The following is a 21,505-nucleotide window of genomic DNA, read 5'->3' as shown; positions in this document are numbered from 1 at the left end:
TTAGAGCGGCTGCACAGTTTATTTAGGCTTTTATCACAGGTTGGACTGAAACAATGTAATGAATACAGTGAACACCTGTGAGAACAAGAAAAAACGAGTTACTGTTCTTAATCAGGTGCTGATTTAACCATAACGGACACATGAAAAACTCAGGGAGCAAATTGCATTCTTGAAAAATGGCTACGTACAATTTTTCTTTGTGTTAAAGACAAAGTGTTTTAATCACATCAGATGTGATCAATTTCCCTCAATAAAAAAAAAAAAAAAAAAAAAAAAAAAAAAAAAAATTACACAGACACTGAGATTCTCTCCAGGAGCATGATTGCACAAGACATGACACAATCAATGAAACCATTTTCACAAAACAAGTGGTTTTTTTTGTCCCCTCCCCCATCCCATGAATAAAAAGTAAGGCATCAGAGAAAACTATGTGAAGCAAAGTGAAAGGTCTCACCATAAATTAATTCAAATATTATAGGGTATATGGGTCTGTGGAATTAGAAAAATAATTGAAAACATTAAAAAAAAATTCATAATCAGTCTCACAGTACTGGTGCCAATAGCAGCATTTAATCAAAACATTTCTCCAACATGTAACAAAACGGGAACTCAGAACAGTAATTTGAACCATCTTCCCCAAAAACTGTGTCGCTAAATGTTATGTGCGTCTTCTTGGGATTAAAAAAAAAAAAAAAAGTTATGGCTTTTGAAACCGCTGCTTTCAAAAAGACAAACAATGTAGTGCTCCCTTTGTAGTCCCAACTCATCTGGAAACAAAACAGTGACAGTAAAGACAGAGCAGCTGCTCTCACTCGAGACAGCAGAGGGATTCTTTTTTTCTTCCACCCTTTCAGATAATTCTCAATACTCAAGTATCAGCTTGATATATATATATATATATTTTTTAAGCTTTGGACCTACATTTGAGATTTTCAGGACCTAAAGACTAGCAGTAAAAATAATATCACACAACAGGGAGATGAGACAAAAAGGTGGTGGTGAAGTACAGCCTCAAACTGAAAGTGATCAATTTTTTCGGGAGACGTTTTGATCATCATTACTTCACAGAAGTATGAAGCATGTGTGTGACAGACGTTAGGTCTTCAAAGGCAAACTATTTTCTGTTCTGTTAAACGATGCTACCTTCCCTCATTACTTGCATATGATTTGAACAGAGGCTCTCCGCTAAGGTTCATGCACAGACACAAACACCCAAATAAACGCACTCTTTCCACACACACACACACCTACACACACCTACACACACACACACACACACACACACACACACCTATCAGGTGAACGTCACTTTGTGATGTGCCCATATGAACATCAACACAGTCATACATATGTAAAAACATGTTTGTCAGAAACTTTGGCCGGACGCTGCTGCCCGAGACAAAACGGTGGCTTCAGCCTCGTCGTCTCGACCTGATCACACTCTGTTCAGTCCATCAAGCGATTGTGCGTGTTACTTCAAAATGACTGGCCATTGAAGATGCCTCGCTGAGGTTATTCTCAGTCAGTTTTTTGGACCTTCTCCGGGTTTTTCTGAACTTTTTGGTGGACGACTTTTACCGTGGTGAGAAAGTTTCCCAGGAACAGGACGAGAAATGTTAGAGCCAGCATGAATACCTAAAAGAAGAAAAAAGGGTTACAAGTCATGGCATGTGCAGCTGTGCGTCTTTCAAACAGGACACGAAAATGAAGACGACTGTTCTAAAACGCATCATTTCCTAACACTTGTGTTCGCAGACGGTTCTTGCTGTGATGAGGAAAGTGCAGGCACAGCGCGAGCAAAGTTCAACAGATTGTAGGCGACACTGAACATGGCACAGTTATTAGTGTCAGACTGGGACTTTCCCGCACAACCATCTCTGGGGTTTACAGAGAATGGTCCGAAAACAGAGAATATTCAGTGAGCGGCACTTCTCTAGGTTAAAAAGCCTTCATGTCAGAGATTAGAGGAAATGAGACGGAGGATGAGACTCTGATGGTAGGGTCAGAATTTGTAAATATAACTCTGAATACGACCCCAAATGTGGCCTTAGCTTATACTGCTACCAAATATACATGAGGAATGTACAAATGAGATCCAAAAGAAGCGTCTCAAACATTTTCCTCTTACATAAAATTATCTTTGAGCTCTGCTTCAACATGTCAGTTTGACATTTAAGCACTTGAACTGCAAATGCGATCCTTACCTGCCACTCCTTACAATCCTCATGGCTTGCCAAGCGGAACAAGGTCACAGAGTTGTACAGCTGCCAAAACTGTGAAAGAAGAGGAGGCATCATCTTTCATGATGTTGCTGCACAGACAGTTTTAAAAAACGCCAGGCCATTTTATGCTCTTAATGCCCAGTGAGGATCTTGTGCAGTCCTCCTGAAAAGTGCAATCGAGCAATAGAAGTTTTATATTGGATACAAGTAGAAAAACATGAAAACTTACATGGCCAAAAAATAGAAAAGGCAAAAGAAACGTGAGTCCCCTCCACATCCAAGATTGAAATCCCTCTGCAGAGACAGAAAAACAGTCACTTGTCATGTTTTGTTTTTTTGGAGTGCTCTCACTCCGATTTCACTGCTCAACAGCTTGACGTTTGAGATGTTTGAGGAAGCAGATCTGTGTCATCGGTGCTCCAGCGTGTTGGGACATCTGTGACCCTGCACGCTGATGTTAACAACTGCCCCCATCTCTCACCCATCCCCCATTTCCCCCACCCAGACATGATGTTGCAGATGACTCAAACAACTGAAATGGTTATCATCAAAAATAGCTTACCCACTGTGAGGTCCAGCTGATTTCTCTCTCCCAAAGCTCGCAGCCTGTATAAGCAGCCGCTCTGGTAGTAGTACTGAAGGAACTGAACAAAGCCTGGAGGAACAAAAAGATTAAAAATAATTATTCATCGCTGCACTTTGTAACCACGTTCTTATTGTAGAGCACTGATGGCAACAATAACAATCAACAAACTGCAGCTCTCCATGTGAAGTTTGGCTCAAAACCACAAGTTCTACATTCGGTTGAATCTGTCAGGCAGACTTTTTTTTTTTTTTTTTTAAATTATTACGCTTTCAAACATTTGACTTGTCATCCAAAACCCTGACCAGAGAGCACCCTCACAGAGTTGACACCTCATGATATACATAGCAACAAGTACAACCGCCAGTGTGTCACATGACTTCCCTTCTATACTCAGGAGAAGACATATTTCCACAAACTGCTTAACAACGGCTGATGAAGCAGCTACAATCTCATCATTTTCCATCACTGTTAAATAAACTGCTCTTTGTTATAGTCCGGTTAGTTTTTAGGCCTTTCTACAACCTTATTAAATCCAACTATCAACTTTAAATCATCTGTATTATTAAAGCTCTTATTTAAAAAGGTTCTCACCAGGAACATTTTTACAGACATTTACAGCAAGTTCTGCAAATACAGATCAAATCTAATCCCAGACTACAACAAAGATTTAATGAAGCTCTTCACTGACAGCTTTTTATTTGTGTACCTCAGCTCAATCCAGTTGTATGGCTCCATCCAATGACTTGTACAGTTTAAGAGTAAATATACAGACACATAATACAAAGAGACACGGTTTGCAAGAGCAGTTGCAGACACACTAATAAATCTTAGCTGCCTACAAAAGGAAAGGAAAAGTATTCAAATCCAGTTTTTCCAACATCATTGTGAACATGAGATACTGTGACATGACTTTCTAACTACTGTATTTCTTTGTAGTACAAACTTGTAAGTAGGGATGGGTACCGGTGTCCGGTGCCATGTTCTGACATAAACGGTAGTAACCAGACCGAAAAGCAGCGCACATTTCGGTGCTTTATTTCGGTGCTTTTTTTTCCTGAGCTGTGATACACTTCTAGCCAATAATTTTACGTTTCCGAGGATAGTAGGCGGGTCCAGGTACGTGCGTTCTTTTAGAGCAGAGCTACAGATTAAAAATGTCCAAGGCGAAGCGGTCATAAGTCTGGCTGTACTTCACAGCAAAATATGCAAACTCAGCAACCTGCAACAAGTGCTTTAAGGTGATACTGTGATACTGTCAAAGGAGGTAACACCTCAAATCCGATGAAACACCTGGCGACGCATAGCGGGTTTTTTTAAAAGCCCAGAAATGCGCCGTATGATAGCTTGCTGCGAGACCTCACACCGAGCACATCTACTGTGCGTGGGTTGCCTGTTATCGGACCCGGAGTTAGCAATATCCCCCAAAAACACGAAGAGGAGAGTCCTGGCCCCTAGCCCTGTCAGTGTAGCAGAAATGATGATGGATGATGGTGGCAGCAGCAGCCGTTCTTCTCTGCGTGAGTAGCTTCATGTTGTTCGCGTGTAATTTACGTTTAGTAGGCTAACCACGTTATTACATTAATGCATGTAAGGTGAACTAGCAAACATCATCATAGCTACATGCGGCTGCCTTCTTGTTTGATGGCAGATACTCCCTTCACCCTGGCCAAAAAGGCTAAAATGACCAAAGAAAAAGTGGAAAACAGTTAAACATGAGAGGTTTTGGACAAAGTTTGTGTTTTTTCCATTGTTTAAGCACTGCTTCCAGCCAAGAGTGATACCATATATGCCCCATAGCTGCAGAAAAGGCTAACATTGTTATCTTTTTACAAAAAACCAGCTGAACATGAGAGGTTTTTGGACCAATTTTGTGTTCTCCAGTCTTTGAGCACCGTTTGAGCACCGGCACCGTTTCAAAAGTACCGATTTGGCACCGGTATCGGATAAAACCTAAACGATACCCATCCCTACTTGTAAGTCATCACCTTTAAGTGCTGCCCCATCCTGAAGTCATTCAAAGTTTTTGTTTTATTGGGGGGTTATGTAACAAATTTGGTTTTGCAAGTGACCTGACCTTGCCCTCTTCTGGCACAGTGTGGCATCACACCACAGTGTGACTGCATGTGAGCGTCTGACATGGGAACATTCGAGGGAAAATAGTGATGAAAGCATCTGAAGTTTGTTTTACCCCCTCTGGGTCCTCAACTAGAGCTTTGATTTACAGAGTGTGTGTATGTGTGTGTCTCCCCCTTTTTTTTTTTCTTTTTTTTTTAATATTGAAATCCCAGATTTTAGACCTTAAGCTCAAGTGCATCTTCTCTCTCCATGCACAGTTTTATGCAATAATTGGCTGAAGGGCAGAAATTATTATTTTCATCCCTTAAATATCACAAAAGCCAAATAAAATGTGATAGAAGCACCTCCAGTCTGACAATTTGCTTTTTAATATTTCTTTTTGTTTACTTCCGCAAATAATCAAAATATATTTGTCTCCGTCTCCAGGAAGACACTCGTATTGCCAACTATTGATGCAATTGGTAGTCATTTATTTGGCACTGCGACAGCATGGTGCCTCAAATGTGATGCAGTGTGGCAATGTTTGACGAAACAACAGAAAACCATGTGAAATGCATTATTTGTTATGAGGTTCCTTATAACAAACAGGAAAGGCTTTCATGCTTAAAACCCCTTTTTTTAAACTGAGGTTTAAGTCAACCCTAAGTACTTTTAGTACTGTACTTCATCTATACTTTTCAGTGGTGTGCCCAGATTGCTCTGCTGTCATGATGTAACTGAGCTGTTTATGTTGGACTTTGAACTATTAAATCTTGAACTGTTGCTTTTAAAGAAGCGCAGGAAGGGGAGTTGGAAAAACAGAAGAATACCTGCTGAAGTTCTGAGCAGCAGAATGAGGAAAGGTGAGAGATTTAAGAGACTTTGACTGTGGGATGGTTGTTTCTGCCAGACGAGCTTGTCTGAATATTTCATAAACTACTCAGCTGCTCTGATTTTGCCCACATAACCATCTCTAGAGTTTACAGAAAATGGTCCAAAAACGAGACAACACCCCATGTGAAAGCTCAAATAACCTCAAACTGGTTTCTTAAAAATCACAAAGAGTTCACTCTACTCAGATTACCTCCAAAGTCATCAGATCTCAGTCTAATAGAGGACCTTTGATTTATTGGAACTGGAGTTTTGCATCACATATGTGCAGCTGACAAATCTGCAGCAACTGTCAATATGGAGCAAATGTTTCGAGGACCATATTGAATCTTACATGTCATGAAGAATTCTGATCTGAACGCAAAAGGGTTCCCAACTTGGTACTAACATCTGTATCTAATAAAGTGGCCAGTGAGTGTAAAAAAATAAGCTAATTTAGCACCACTAAGTGAATGAATTAATCTCATGGATTCATCTTACTTTGATAGATGGAGAAGGCAAGAAACTGGCTCCTGAACATCTGATACATAGCTCCTTCTGGCCTGAGGAAAGAAAAGACCAACTCATTCACATTTCCCAAAATAAACACAACACAATGCTGAATCAACAAAGACAATATCTCACCATGTCAGCATAACACCTGACAAGAAGGTGGAGACATAATGGTGAGACACCCACCACCCTTTGATCCTGAAAAGAAAAAAGGAGGAACTTGAAAATTTTCCCAACTAAAAATCTTCCATAGACAAAGGCTTTAATTTAAAAATAACCCACTAAAGGATAAATGCTCCGATAGTAGCAACACACCTGGAGCCGTTGTTTATGAGGATGCTTTCCCTTATGGTCAATGTGCAGTAGTACCACACCAACAAGAAGTTGAAGATTTCATCAGTGACCCTAAACAAGGCAGAAAACAAATAAATAAGAAGCCAATCCTTAATAAAATAACACCACCAGTCATGCTTTGAGGGGGAGGTAGGTTATCTCACCGACAGTTTAGAAAGAAGAGGCAGGTTATTGCTCCGAACATCAGGATTATTGTCATGTAAAGCTTGAACTTCTCATACTCGTCTTTGTAGGCAAATCTTTGTACATAAACGGAAGAAAGAGATGATAAGAGACTGACAAAAAACAATCTGAACCCACAGCGGGAACCTGCTCCTGAGGCTAAAAGGTGACACATACTTTGCCTGGTTGCTGAGAAGGGTTACATTCACGTTGCCCAGGACCAAATTCAAGTATAGTCTGAAAATGAAAAGCATGCAAGTTAATGAAATAAAGCTTAGTGATTACAGCAGATCTCTCACTAACAACAAATAGTACTCACCCATTTTTCTTTGGCAAATATGCTTCCATGTCAAAGAAAACATTTTCTTTATCTTTTATTTGTGTTTTGATGTCAGTTATTAGTTTCAGCTCTTTCTCGTCACATGTCTGTGCGCACCTGTAAGGAAAGCAGAAGGGCAAAAAGAGAAAAGACGAAGGATACTTTTCACTCTCCATGATATCACCGAAATCAAAACCAGATCATTTAAGTGCTTATTTTAGTCGTGGGAAACCGTCGACTACTTGCTTGACTACTTTTATAGCAGGTGTACTTACTTGGTTAAACTGTGCCTCAAGTCTTTCAGACATTTCCTCTGTTTACTGATGGCGTTGCTGCAAGTTGCTTGAAGACTGGTGAGCTCTTCTAGTTTTTGTCTGTATATTTTGTGAGTTTCCTGTGAATAAATTAAATACATGTCTGGTTAGAAACATCTGCTGAAATGCAGAAATAAGGATTAAGCACAACCAGCTAGGACTTAAAGATAAATACAGCCACAACTGAATCAAAATACAAATACAAAGAAAAGCCAGTGGGTGTTTACAGATTAACTTCAACTGAAATTTGTCATATTCCCTTGAAAACCTTGTTTGATAGAATAAAAATGCATTATTATCCCACACAAGTCTTTGCCAAGCTTTAAAAAACAAACAAAACAACAAAAGATGAAACTTTTGGCTCATAGTCTCTTTCAGCAGTAGTGGAAAAACTGTCCAACCTTTCTGTATGAAGACAAACCGCAAATTCCACAAGATTTTTTTAGTAAAATAAATACTCAGGTTTACTTGCGCTCGTAGCTACACTGTCATCACTTTCTCCCCATCAAAAAGCATAAAGCATCAGACAGACAGACAGACAGACAGACAGACAGACACTTTACCTGACAGCTTCAATAAGAATTATAAATTAATTAAAAGTAAATTATATCATTTGGAAATATGAACTGCAGTTCAAACAATTAGTAGACTTCAAAATGTAAATAGAAATGTCCTGGCTAAACACTGAAAACTGATGACACACCCATATATAGTCATGCTTCTAAGTTTAAGTTCTTTTATCATTAATTACATACCCATTTTTATTAATCCTATTTATTTATTCATTCTGTTCATTTATTGTCATTTTAATCCTAAGAGAAAGTACAATGAAAGTTTGCCTATGTATAATGACAATAAAAGTTCATTCATCCATTCATGCTGAGAGTGACTCACTATCCTCTGAATCTTTGAGCCTTTAATACTCTGTTCTTCAGTGAAACAGTCCCCGTAAGCGAATCCTATTGTCATACATGTAAACTACATGTAAGTTTGCTAATCAGGGGTCAGATTCCTATCCCCCTTAGAGCCAGTTCAACCCCCTTTGTTGTACCTCCATCCATCCAGCACACCATCACAAAAGCAGGACTGATCTCTTCAGCAGAGAACAGTAATTGTTTAATACTTGTCCTATGAGTGTCCTTATGATGAAATAATTCAAAGTTAGCGACACTACAAAAAGTAGGGAGAACTCCCCAGCAATTAATAGGTAAAAGAAAGCAATCTACATGCAGCTCTCATTTGTTGTGTTTCAGCATTCTTTGTTTTATCACATGATCATTTCCTGACATCAGTTATGAGGCAAATGGCCTGTTAAAAGAATGGGTTATACCAGTCAGCCAGTACTGAGCACACGATCTAAGTACACGTCCATTCAAACTGACACGAAAACGATGCAAAATCTGTTTTAAATTCTTCTATGGGTCTGGCACCAGTCTCTTTCTCTCAGAGGTCACATAATCATCATATACAGATAAACAGATAAGTCAGATGCTATGCAGCTGGCCTCCTGGTCCCAAGATCTATACACACACAGGAGGAATCAGCTTTTAGCCATCGTGGCCCCAGTGTCTGAAGGTGAATGACTCCACCTCAGTGGCAATTTAAAAAACCCCTTGACTTTTGTTTTTTAATTGAAGTGGGCTCAATATTTCTGTACGTGTTAAAGCTTTACGACATTTTTCTTTTATCGTTTCAAAATTTGTTTACACATTTGTTTATAGTTGTAAAAGTTTAGTCAAAATATGTGTATTAACATTCTCTAAAGAACTGCAGCTGTTTGAAAGATGTAAATAAAGCTGAAATATAAAAGCTATAATATGAACGGGAGGCGGTTTCTGCTCAGTTTCAGATCCACGTGTGCACAAACTGTGAGGTGTCTCAGAATCAGAGATTTTAGGCGAACAATACAGTTTCTTATCTTCATGTTGTTCAAAGTTAGCAAACTATGGCTAACGTGAGCTAGCGTGTCAACTTCACGATGGCTGCTGATGTCCCCAAGGACTCCTAAATAAATCACCCAAGCCAAAGACCCAGAAACTAATTTGTGAAGCCACTTTAACCTCTACCTCAACTTCGGTAGCAATGATTTAAAATTAGTCAATAGCACAACAATGCAGTGTGCGGTTAGCTAAGTTACTGTATCTGCTTATTAGCAGCAAAGCACATTAGCCCTAAGAAGACTATTGCTAATGTTAGCGACTACAACACAGCGATGTTACAATAAAGTCAGAAAAATTATAAAACGCACGGCAAATATATTGCATCCCTCGGATACTGCTGCCAACAGCGCACTTATTGGCTCGATGCTCGGTTTACGGATGACCTGAGAATGAATGGCGAATAGGAAAGAGCTAGACAAACTGCTACAGAACCCTGCATGTCCTCGACGGCACGCTAGCACAAATTATACTATACTCGTTTAAGAGTTTTCAGTCACCTGTAATTGTTGATATTCCTCATCAATTTCCTCCCACTCCGCCTGAAACCTCGGCTTGGACATTGCAGTGTTGTAGCTTATTCGGCGAAGAAGACTCTTTCACAAGGCTTTTCACCCACGGGCTGCTCCTGCTCCGGCCACTCAGGCGAGTTTTAACTCTTGTGCGGAGCATGCGCACTTCGTAAACCGCCGTGATGACCAAACACTGTGGTTTAACCACGGGTGAAGCCATCAAACAGTAAATAAAAAAAACTAACGGCAGATAAATAAAACATGACTTGTGGATTAAAAATGACACCCAAACATGTTAAACTCGAATTTTTAAATGGTCTCCCAATTACATTTATAAGTCACCAATAACTGTACACATTGCTGTTGCTAGGATACAGCATACAAACTTGCTCGCCTGCTGCTGCTGGTCACCAGGGAAGCTGTGTACGGCTAGTCGTGTAACATGTTTTCTGGATTTCTTCGGTAAATTAATGGCTTTTGTTTGGCAAAGTTTGCAAGCGGATTCAGTTTCAGTAAGTTATCCGCTTGGAAACTCCGCGAAGGTACAACTACTTTGCTATTTTGCTTTTCCACGTTTCTATTTTACTTGTAATGCTAACTAAGCTGGAGAGCTTAACTAGTTTCCTTAGATTACCTTGTGGCTACTTTTCATATTCTGAATTAGAAAATACAGTTTTGATATACAATTAGACATCATGGAAAAGTGTGTTTAAAATACTGTCAATTCCTAATTAAAACCTCAAAGAAGGGCAGTGTTTTTTGTTGTTGTTGTATGAATTTGGTGATACGTACTGCTTAATGGGTATGGAAGCTTGTTTGTGCCACCAACAAAACTTTTTTTTTTTTTTTTTTGACATCTATCAAGTCAAAAATGTATGTTAGGTATCTCAAAAAATAAAATATCAATTTACTAACTCAAACATGACAAAATAATTTTAAAGTTTGAGTTATTAAGTCAGATTTTGAGACAATAACTTTAGATTTTGACTTATGGGTGGCAAAAAATACAAATAAAAATATTTGTTTTCATTTTCAGTGGCAGAAAGACAGCAAACATGTATTTGTTTTTTTAAATTTCATTCTAATGCTTACAGGTTTCATCAAGCTACAACTAGCAATGCCATTTCTCAAAAGACCTCCAACTAGTCCCCCATTGTCAACACTGCTGGACATTAAATCACAGAAATGTGGACTACGACACACAGTTTTCTCAGCCAGTGGAAACGAATACACCGGGGAGTGGCAGAACAATAAGAAGCATGGTGAGATATAGTTTGTCGTCAGCTTCCACTCAACTCCTGAGAGGTTCGAAGTATAGTGCAGCTGTCATGTTTGCTTGTTTGTTTATTTATTTTTATAAGGCAAGGGAAATCAGGTTTGGAAGAAGTCTGGTGCCATTTATAATGGAGAGTGGAAATTCGGAAAACGTGACGGGTATGGTACCTACAGCATTTTACTCCCAGAATCAAAGAAGTATGTGAAGAAGTACTGTGGTGAATGGACAGATGGAAAGAAGCATGTATGTATCTGCCATAATGTTTCACATGCACGCTACAAGACATATCGGTATGTATGGTCAGTGATGTACTTGTCCGGCTTCTCAGGGGTATGGCACATACTTTTACAAAAACTCATCAGTGTACGAGGGGGAGTGGAGCGAGGACCAACGGAGTGGCTGGGGAAGGATATACTATGCAAATGGAGACATCTATGAGGGCAAGTGGCTGAAGGATAAGAATCATGGAGAAGGAATCTTTATATTTTGTAAGAGAAAATTTTCTATACATGCATGTGAATCAAAACTAGATTATAATTTGGATGTTATAATGCGACTTTCAAATTTTTGTTTAAGCAAATGGAAACAGGTATGAAGGTAGCTGGCGAGAGGGGAAGAAGGATGGTCATGGAAAGTTCTACTACTGTGACAAAGGCCAGCTTTATGAAGGCCTTTGGGTGGATGGAGTGCCAAAATGTGGGACCCTGTCTGATGTTGGGAGAGATGGCGCACCAATGCCTGCAAAATATCAGATTCCAAAGGTACAGCGTTGCTTCTGACTGTTACAGCCATGGATCAAAATTAAATTACACGACTAATTACATTACACTGCTTACATGACATAATCATATGAGCACTGACAACAAAGCCCTGTTCCATTTGTACTACTGTGCATGAAAGCATGCACTTATCTTCTATTTTCAGGTACACCTGATCGATACTCAGCTGGTTTTAAGGGAAGCCGAATCAGCTTACCTTGGCCGGTTCTGATAAACAACAAGAGGATCAAGAGCAAGTTTCCACTTCACCGCATGCTTGCTGATAAAGAATAAAAAAAAAAAAAAGCATAATGGGTTCGCAGCATGTATCCATTTTGTCACAGATTATTTGTCCTTGTCAGAGGGGCAAAATCCTTTAATCATCCATTAATGTGACAAATTTATCTGTTGCCAATGCCAATTAAAAGTGTTTAGATAATAGATCATAAAGGAAAAAAATGCCTCATCAGATTTTTTATATGTATGTATCTGTATGTATGTGTATGATTGTCATATGATAAATTCAGTATTACACATCCATCTGTTTGTCATATGGTGTCTGATCACACATTAGCCTTGAGTGTGTAAATCCTTGTGAACTTGTAACTAACACACAAGCCGCTTTGTTCTGTTTATAGTTTGTGTAGTTGTCCTAAGAATAAAACACTAGTCCTAACAACCAGTCTGTAAGAGGATGATATTTTGCTATGTTTACCACATCTAAACCTTGAAAAATACTACTGCTTCTCAAAGAAATACAAAAAGATAAAATTTCATATTATTCTATATTCATCGCACACGCAGTGATATATTTCACTACATTTCTTTTTTCTTAATTTTGGTGATTATGGAATATAGATGAAAATCAAGAATCCTGTATCTAAAATTATTAGAATATTTAATTTAGAGTTTGAGTAAATTACTATTCAAACAGTATAAATACAGTGTATCTCACGGTTTAGTTCAATACCACCAACCACAATCATGTGGAAGACTGCTGACTTGACAGTTGACTAGATGATGATGATCATCACTGCGAATGAACACAGGAAGTCATTGCTGAAAAGGCTGGCTGTTCTCGAGAGTGCTGCATCACAGGATTTAAAAAGTTGACTGCTAGTGTGGCAAGAAAGGGTGCAAAAAAGATAATCACACCTTTGAGAGGATTGTCAAAAACAGCTGACTCCGGAAGTGATATTCAGGCACTCCTGAAGCAGAGACATCACAAATGTCTTACCTCGGCTAAAGATGAAGAACTGAATTTGCTCAGCGGTCCAAAGTTCTCTTTTAAGACGAAAGCAAATGTTGCATTTTGTTTGCAAATTACAGTCTTAGAGGTTTGGAAGAAGAACTGAGAAGCGCAGACTCCATAGTGTCTGAAGTCCAGTGTGAAGTTTCTGCAGTCTGTGGTGATTTGAGGTGCTGTATTATCTGCCGCTGTTTTGGTGTGTGTCCTGTGTTTTACATCAACTCCAAAATCAACACAGATGTCTGCCAGGGTTTTCCAGTGCTCTGCATGCTTCCATCTGCTGACAAGCTTTAAGGAGATGCCAATTTTCTTTTCCAGCAGGACTCAGCCCCTTCCCACAGAGCCAAGCATTCTACTACAAGGTGTGCTGACTCTGCCGTTACTGTGTGCAAGTGGTCAGCCAACTCAGGAGACTGGATTTCAGATTTTCATGAGCTACAAGCCATACTCATCAAAATTAAAACAAACAAAAAAAAAGCTTAAAATGTCACTCTAAGTGTAATATGGTTTCCCCTTTAGAAATACAAAAAAAAAAACCAAAAAACTTTTTCATTATATTTTAATTTTTTAGAATTCACTAGCAACTGGATTATGGCCATCTATCAATGTTCCAGCTGCTTAAGTAAACACATCTCTGACCACATTTGGACTACAGCCTCACATAGACTCTTAATTCAAAACTTTTTATGTTAAAAACACAATTGGAAAGCTCTCCGTATGTACTTCAAGACTGAATCACAAAGGCAAAATGCCAGTTCAGAATATGTGAGTGCTCAGACTCTTCAAAATACAGCACTAACAATTAATATTAACATTAAGTTTCCAGCAGAGATCCCAATGAGATTATAAAGCTGTGTTAGTGTGTATAAAAATGTCAGCAGTCTAAGGCAAACAGATAGGACTAAGCTCTTTTTCATACATATACTGCATAATTTTCTAGATAATCTAGTGTGTGATAACACAAATGTCTGGCTTGCTCTGACATTAGAGGCTCTTTATCCTGCCAGCTCCATAGTGCAAAGTCTGTGTAATATAAGGACAGAACATCTATCTATTGGCAAGTCAGCATCCTCACGAAGCCCAAACCAGACTCTCCACACGCAGTCACATTTTTTGATTTTTGCTATGATCGTTAACTTTTAACATCACTTTGTGAAAAGGTGTTTATTTGAACACCACAGCCTGTGCAAAACGAGACAGCAAAACATACTGAAGTTGTACTGTAAGTTGTGCAGCTGATTAGTCGACACAAAAGGAGAGCATTCTGAATGCAAATGATGAACATTTAAAAAAACAAAAACAATAAGACCGTGTAAATAAAGGGTTAAATACACGTGGTGCACATGGTAATATACATAAACAAATGAAGTATTCACTGACAGACGGTTAAATAAATACAGCAGGCAGCAACAGACAGGATTCCAGGTTACTGTTCAGACATCTCTCCCATACCGTTGGAGATCAGTGAGGCAGCTACCACTGTTAAGACTTTCCGATTTCAAGCTACATGCAGCACGGCGGATATACGAGTTCACAGTCAATCAAGTGTGTTTTCTAAAAAATACAACTGTTCTTCACAAAATAAGTTTCACAATAAAGAGTGAGATTAATCTTCATTCCTGTAAAAACCATAGAAGCCAATAACGAGGCTTCTGACTTGGAGAATTCCCAAAGGGGTCACGAGTTCCAACACAGATGTGCATCAGCTGGACCCGACTATGGGAAATGTGAGCTTGGCGACTGCAAGATGGAAGATTCTCCTCTGTTATCAAGCTCGTTCTGTAGCCTGGTGAGGTTGGAGAGCTCCTCCAGCTCCTCAAACTGTCTGTCAGTCTTGTGGCTCACCAAGGAGCGATAGAAATGCACAGCGAAGACTATGAAAACCAAACCAAAGGGCACCATGATGGAGGTGGAGGTAATGGCAGCAGCCACTCCGGAGGAAACTGTGCTGTTGCTGGATTTGTTGGGCTTGATGGGCAAAAACTTAACCCAGCAGAGTAGAACCACCTCTGCCAGGAAGAGCAAAGTACCAATGACTGTGGAAAACGCCCACGCCAGCTCAATGTGCCGGTGCATTCGCTCATGTGGGGACTCCTTCACCGAGTTGAGATTGTGGACGTTGCTCACGGCCTCTATGTTGGGTAAAATGCAGGTGCTGACCATCAGAGCGAACAGGTGAACGGCTACGAGCACAGTGGTGCAGGCACTGAAGGCAATAAGGAGGGCAGGTGGGTAGGGGTAGCTGTTGTCCAGCTGCACTTCTACCATAGCCACCTGAGAAGACGGAAGGAAACGGGAAACACAACGTTACAACACAGGTCAGTAATGTCCTCTAACAGATTCGGAAGAGTGCCAGTGCTTGCCAGGAGACCGTGTTACCATAGCAAATCCAGACAGCAGAGCCGAGGTCCGACTGGAAGCCTTCAGTTTAGCTCGACTCAGGTACAGCTTTCTCCAGGACAGCGCTTGCAGGGAATGCTCGTTCAGACTCATACTGCGACACTTAGCAAAAACACTCTGTTACTTAAAAAAGGACAGCGTACACTTACACAGCATTTAACCTCGCACGCTAACTGAACTGCGGAAGCAATTTCTTGTCGTTCTTCAGCGTGCCGCTGTACCGCCTGCACCTTGCATTACCCATAAGTCTGCGCGCTCCCATGGAAACATCCGCTGCTGAGCTTTTGCTTTAAAAACATGGTGCTACTCATTATTAATTAGTCAGCGATAATAGTGTAACTACGGAGTTATATATGTTAGCTTGTTTCTGCCAGTATAAATAAATACATACATTTTTTGAAAAAATGGCTAAAGTCACATTTTGCCGGTACTTACTCAACCGTATGAGTAAATAACTCGAAAATTGAGGAAGTATTTGGATATTCGAGATGTTAAGTTGAAATTTTGAGAAAATAACCGGAAAATTCAGCTTAGCTACGCTTAATGGAGGCTTGTTTCCGCCATTGATTTTTTTTTTAAATAAATAAATAAAAATGATGCCAGGCAGAGGTAAGTTCAAATTCGGAGTTATTATCTCAAAATGTTCTCAGCGCTTTAAGTTGGTAAGTCAAGATTTTGAGTTAACCTATAATTTCGACTGAGCTACGTTTTACGGACCCTTGTTTCTCCCAGTGGAAAAAAAAGAAGTAGAAAATAAAAATAAAATGATGCCGGGGAGAGGTGAGTCGATATTTGGAGTTATCTCAAAAAAATTGAGTAACTCAAAGAGATAAAAATATGACTTAACAGTTTCGAGTTATGAAATTAAAAAATTTGCAACAATAACCCCAAATTTTGAATTAACTCTGTACTTTCCTCGCACTAGGGAAAAAGGAGAAAAAAACTGATTGAATAGCTTGAAATTTCAAGCTATTTAGTTAACATTTTAAGATAATAACTATTTTTTTTTACATTTTATCTTATTTTTCAGCGGTGGAAACAAGCTTATTAGAATTGCACGTGTAAAACTTATAAACAAAGAAATAAAAAATAAACTTTTTAAGTTAAATGTACCGTTCTTTATAGTTTAATAAACGTGAGTAAATATACCTCCTTTTTATTGCTTGATGTTTAAAATAGATATCAGCGCTATTCGATAACAGGGGGTTTAACCAGTATTAGTATCATTTTCCCCCCACTACTACAATAAAACCGTGTGACGTGGGGAATGTTTATTGTTGGTGAGCGAGGTTAAAAAGCGTACTGACATGCCGTGACGTTGTCCAACAATGTTTTGGTTCCTGGCGGTGACGTAATACACAAAAACATGGTTCCCTTGTTTTGAACCCGTAAAGCGTGCTAAGTGTTTTCTCTCAACTTCGCCACGCACGGAGATGCATTCGCGAAACTGAGTGGCCGGAAAACAATCGTAAAAGACGATGGCTCAGGCCGCAGAGACGTGTGCTGAATCCGGACGCAGGCTGGTGTGTACCATCTGCCATGTTAAATGTTAGCTTATGAGGCGAGACTGGCAGCGAGCTAATTAGTTAGCTAAGCTAACCCTCGCCACTGTGAGCGTTGGGATATCTGTCAAGTCACTTAAGATGTCCAAGTTTAAGCAAAACGAGGAAAAACGGCTAACTGTCGCATTTTAGAGTCTATAACTTCTTTTCTGATCGCAGTAGTTGAGCGAGCGTAGCGTAATTAAAACGAGATAAATCAATATCTGGAGCAGCGGAGTCGAGCAAACATTTTACAATCGCTTCCATAAAATATCACAAACAGCTGGCTTTGTAGTTTTTGCACTAGTTCACACATTCAAAGAAATGACTGCTGTTATAGTACTATCAAAACTTTAGCACAACCCACTGCTCCAGTTTGAAAGTCACACGTAAAATTAACGATCGGTTCCCTCACACGAGTCACAATGACCGTTCAAGGGGGGCAGAAAGTGGCCTTTTGGGGTAGAAAGAGTTCTCTCTTTCCGCGTGGCTCTGTTTTTGTCTTGTAAAACATCTCGTTTTCAATGGCAGCGCTCCATCTCCCGGACGATGTACGACGAAAACGAGGACCTGTCTGACGTGGAGGAAATTGTAAACATCAGAGGGTTCAGCGTGGAGGAAAAGGTCCTCAGTGACAGCTACAGCGCAGACTTTGTCCGGGTGATGGAGGGTAAAGGTAAAGCAGCACGGTGCATATTAGCTTTCTTATAGGTTACATGTGACTGCAGTAGTTTTCAAATAATTGCTTTGGACCTAAATGTAAAACTACTGTCTTGCAGACTTCACTTATGAGTATGTGCAAAGGGAGGGTCTAAGGATCCCTCTCATTTTTAAAGAGAAAGATCAATTAGGGATCAGGTGAGAAACCTTTCCTTTAAATGTGCAATGCCTGTGCACATGCTGTAGATTCAACCTACTTTCTATTTTATTTATATATATATTTATGGTTTTAAGTCTTTGGGAACTAAACAACATGCATCCCTTTCCTATAAATATGCAGAATGCCAGATCCAGAATTCACAGTCAGTGAAATTAAAGGACTAGTTGGTAAGTAGACACCGATGCACACACATGCATATTTTTACCCGTGCATATACTTATTACTCTTAGCCTGTGTGCAAACACGACCAAAGTATATCTGCATCTTCTTCAGAGAATAAGGGCTTTTGCATTGTTGTAAAAAGTAAAAAAACAAACAAACAAACAAACCCCAAAACAGTCTGTGATATGGTGAGGCTCCATGCTGACTTAAAAAAATGTAATGAAGTCATGTTTCATGGTCAAATTTCCTTTTAATTTAATTTATGATGAAACATGTTCAGTCTGCACTAACTATGACTAGGCATGTGGGAAGTTTCAGGATAATGAGTAGCTGTTTTAGTTTTGTCACAACAATTTGCTAATTTTATCTGATATTATAGAAATTGCTAACTTGAAAGATATAGTAGAAATGATTTATTTACTGATCTGCCTACCAACCATCCAAATCTAGTGGATGTTGCCGATGCCAAATGCTAGAAATGGACATAAAAAATAGAAGAGAACGTCAAAAAAAGTCACATTTTAATCATGCATGTTAATACATCAGTGTTGTTTTTTGTATTTTTCTTAGGAAATAAGTTATTTAGTGAGCATGCATCTGTTAGTCACTCTGCTGTATGCCTGTATCTCTGTCTGTGTCTACCTCTTGTACTATTGTGTTATGTGTGTAGGATCATCACGATAGGTTCACCCAGGGCCTCTTGCTCATATTGTGGGGTTATGTTAAAGGTCTCATCATGCTGTTTTCTGTTTGCGACTGTTTTCTAATGCAGTGAAATATAATTATGTTAAGTGTGCCCTGGAAGAAATTGAGCCAGGGTATGATTGGGGTGTAGTTGCCCCATCTAGTGGTTAAATTTGGGAATTACAAATAAGAAGTACTGCTCTTGTTCATAGTAGAATATTTTGCAACAGTACAACTTCTCTGTGTATAAATATGACAAAGCATACGCCGACTCACAGACAGACTGCACTGGATTGTGTGTTGATGTTGATGCGTATGATCTCATTGGCTAAATTCATCATATCCTGGTTGTTTTTCGCAGGCAGTCGCCGGTCTGTGGACGTTATGGATGTGAGCACTCAGAAAGGTTCTGAAATGAGCATGGCTCAGTTTGTCCGCTATTATGAGACGCCAGAGGAAGAGCGGGACAAACTGTTCAATGTCATTAGCTTGGAGTTCAGCCACACCAAGCTGGAGAACCTCATCAAGCGTCCCACAGTGGTAATCTGCCCCCGACCCTCGCTGTGTATCATACTATAAGAGGTTTGATAGAGGTCACAAATCTGGTGAAAGATTCAAAGAAGAATGACAAAAATAGAAGATGATAGAACACTGTGATTGGTTGCTGAATGGTGCTGCTTTGATTGCTCTTATAGGTGGATCAAGTGGACTGGGTGGACAACATGTGGCCTCCTGGTTTGAAACAAAGCCAAACTGAAGCCACCAATATCATCTCAGAGATGAAATACCCCAAAGTGCAAAGGTATGCATTGCACTGTTGTGCTTTTGTTTTTATGAAGTTCTCTTTGGAGCTGTGTGTCAGTCTACGAGGGGTGAAAAAAAACCGTGTGTAGAGCAAGAAAATAAATACTAATAAAAAGAAAACACTTGTAGAAAATGTCTGTTTCTCCTCCCATCTCTCATCCATCGCTCCATCACGGTAGAGTACTGCATACTGTCACCTCCTGTACGTGCTCCTTGTTGTTGCTAGGCAGCAGGATTTTTTCCCCCTCCTTGCATAAGAGAAAGGTTTCTAACAACTGTGGTCTGACTGCACACACACACCACTCAGCCAATCAGCCGTTGAAGAGTCAAAATGAATCAAAACCAGGGCTGCCTGTCTTTTTAATGTCAGCTGCCCATATTTTCTACTGTTACACTTAAACCCTGCTAATCTCCTGTATTGTTCATAGAGGTTAGGGAGATGCTGGCAGTGGTTTAGGGTGTAACAGAGTAGAATATCAAACAAGACGATTTTACTGCTGCAATTTCAGCACACTGTGCAGAAGCTAGTTTAGAATCTATTACTTAAAATAAAGCCATTTTCAAAACTAAAACATTTCAGTCATCTGTACTCTTGTATTTTTCCCTTCAGCACACTCACTGGTGTCCCCTTTGCCTAGACGCTTCACTTTAAAATTGTTAATCTAGTATACTGTTGCATGAAGACACATCCCATGTTGTTTCTCACCTCCTGTTCTATTTAATTGGACACCAGCTTTTTGTTAGGTACACCTGTTCAACTGCTCATTAACACAAATATCTAATCAGCCTGCTGATGTTCAAACTGAGTGGGGAATGGGGAAGAAAGGTGACATAAGTGACTTTGAACGTGGCATGGTTGTTGGTCCCAGACTCGCTGGTCATATGAAAATGTTGATTTACTGCACAGCCAACCCATCCAGGTTGCTTTGAGTTGATACGAAGGCAACAGAAGCTCAAATAACTTCTTGTTACAGCCAAGTTATGCAGAAGAGCATCTCTGAATGCATATCTTGGACTACAGCAGCAGAAGACCACACTGACATTTTTAAGATGGGGGCAGACCAACATGAAATCCATCCATCCATCCATCCATCCATCCATCCATCCATCCTTCCTTCCTTCCTTCCTTCCTTCCTTCCTTCCTTCCTTCCTTCCTTCCTGCATTGTATCAGTGGTTCAGCCATCTTCTAATGGCTGCTTCCTGCAGGATAATGTGCCAGATCACATAGCTCAAACTGATTTTCTTTTAAACATGACATTGATGTCACTGTACTCAAATGGCCTCACATCAATATGAACCAACATCTGAACTGGAATGACTGACTGTTCGCTTTATAATTTCAAATAAAGTTCAGAAAAAGAAAAAAAAAAAACAGGAAAAAAACCAAAAACAATATGAACCGACATCTGAGGTATGTTCCCAGCACCTTGTTGAATCTATGCCATGAAGAATTAAACCAGCTCTGAAGGCATAACGGGGTCCAGCCGAGAACTAGTGAGGTGAAACTCGTGATATAGCTGTGGAGCGTTAAATTTTTTATTATTGTTGCAGTGAAAGCTACCCTGGATATGCTCTCATTTATGATTCACTAGGAACTCAGTCTTCTTTCATGCGGTGATAACACACAAGTCTTTAAATTAAAAAGCTGTGAAATAGTCAATAATGATGTCAGGATTTTTTTTTTTTTTTTAATTTTGGCTTTGCTGTTTGACGGATGGTTCAACTGGCAAAATTCAAACTTCTTTTTATTTGTGAAGGTGTTAGATTCTCTCTCAGTGGCATTCACAGTATCATCGTGTGCAAGATGTCCTTAGAAGGGCTTTCCTTTAAATGTCTCCAAGTCAGTGGGGATTCTCTTAGAGATTATACTCTTTAGCTAAATTGGCAAATCATTTGTGTCTTGGGG

At 39.6% G+C, this 21,505-nt stretch overlaps 4 protein-coding genes across 12 annotated transcripts in view; 2 read left to right on the top strand and 2 right to left on the bottom strand.

The window, feature by feature from the left end:
- Window positions 1–10,094, bottom strand: tmem120b (transmembrane protein 120B). 2 transcript variants are annotated; one of them, XR_013099500.1, is made up of 13 exons: window positions 9,833–10,094; window positions 7,357–7,475; window positions 7,082–7,198; window positions 6,940–6,999; window positions 6,744–6,839; window positions 6,562–6,651; window positions 6,379–6,444; window positions 6,235–6,296; window positions 2,785–2,877; window positions 2,452–2,516; window positions 2,205–2,273; window positions 1,280–1,635; window positions 1–1,247 (listed from the first exon to the last, which is right to left on the bottom strand). XR_013099500.1 is itself a non-coding variant. In XM_004538133.6 (12 exons), exons 1-12 carry the CDS (start codon window positions 9,893–9,895, stop codon window positions 1,519–1,521), a joined length of 1,017 nt encoding a protein of 338 aa, XP_004538190.1. In that variant the 5' UTR covers window positions 9,896–10,094; the 3' UTR covers window positions 1–1,518. The 2 variants fall into 2 exon arrangements, 1 of the variants encoding a protein (XP_004538190.1); XM_004538133.6 differs by having other exon boundaries at window positions 1–1,635.
- A 106-nt stretch (window positions 10,095–10,200) lies between these two features.
- On the top strand, window positions 10,201–12,557 carry morn3 (MORN repeat containing 3). Of its 3 annotated transcripts, none has more exons than XM_004538136.4 (6): window positions 10,201–10,306; window positions 10,939–11,106; window positions 11,206–11,363; window positions 11,449–11,608; window positions 11,697–11,881; window positions 12,045–12,557. In XM_004538136.4, exons 2-6 carry the CDS (start codon window positions 10,962–10,964, stop codon window positions 12,108–12,110), a joined length of 714 nt encoding a protein of 237 aa, XP_004538193.1. In that variant the 5' UTR covers window positions 10,201–10,306; window positions 10,939–10,961; the 3' UTR covers window positions 12,111–12,557. The 3 variants fall into 3 exon arrangements, with proteins under 3 accessions (XP_004538193.1, XP_004538192.1, XP_004538191.1); XM_004538135.4 differs by having other exon boundaries at window positions 10,209–10,356; XM_004538134.4 differs by having other exon boundaries at window positions 10,213–10,386.
- Window positions 12,558–14,272: 1,715 nt separating this feature from the next.
- Window positions 14,273–15,816, bottom strand: orai1b (ORAI calcium release-activated calcium modulator 1b). The gene is made up of 2 exons (XM_004538139.5): window positions 15,507–15,816; window positions 14,273–15,401 (listed from the first exon to the last, which is right to left on the bottom strand). The coding sequence occupies exons 1-2, from the start codon at window positions 15,618–15,620 to the stop codon at window positions 14,844–14,846; spliced, it is 672 nt and encodes a 223-aa protein (XP_004538196.2). The 5' UTR covers window positions 15,621–15,816; the 3' UTR covers window positions 14,273–14,843.
- kdm2bb (lysine (K)-specific demethylase 2Bb) overlaps window positions 15,398–21,505 on the top strand; it is a 33,092-nt gene continuing 26,984 nt past the window's right edge. For 3 of the 6 annotated variants that reach the window (XM_014409370.3, XM_076886470.1, XM_076886469.1), the window contains exons 1-6: window positions 16,538–17,050; window positions 17,600–17,744; window positions 17,848–17,926; window positions 18,069–18,115; window positions 19,156–19,334; window positions 19,490–19,596. In XM_014409370.3, the coding sequence (XP_014264856.2) occupies window positions 17,006–17,050; window positions 17,600–17,744; window positions 17,848–17,926; window positions 18,069–18,115; window positions 19,156–19,334; window positions 19,490–19,596 (602 nt within the window). In that variant the 5' untranslated portion in view covers window positions 16,538–17,005. Of the gene's footprint in view, window positions 15,446–16,017; window positions 16,137–16,537; window positions 17,051–17,599; window positions 17,745–17,847; window positions 17,927–18,068; window positions 18,116–19,155; window positions 19,377–19,489; window positions 19,597–21,505 lie in introns of those variants that run through there. The other 3 variants (XM_076886472.1, XM_076886471.1, XM_076886473.1) reach the window with 3 other exon arrangements.

Source organism: Maylandia zebra, linkage group LG7 (genome assembly GCF_041146795.1).
Source record: "Maylandia zebra isolate NMK-2024a linkage group LG7, Mzebra_GT3a, whole genome shotgun sequence".
In the NCBI taxonomy this organism is placed as follows: Eukaryota; Metazoa; Chordata; class Actinopteri; order Cichliformes; family Cichlidae; genus Maylandia; species Maylandia zebra.
This window is presented reverse-complemented; position numbering and strand designations above follow the sequence as displayed.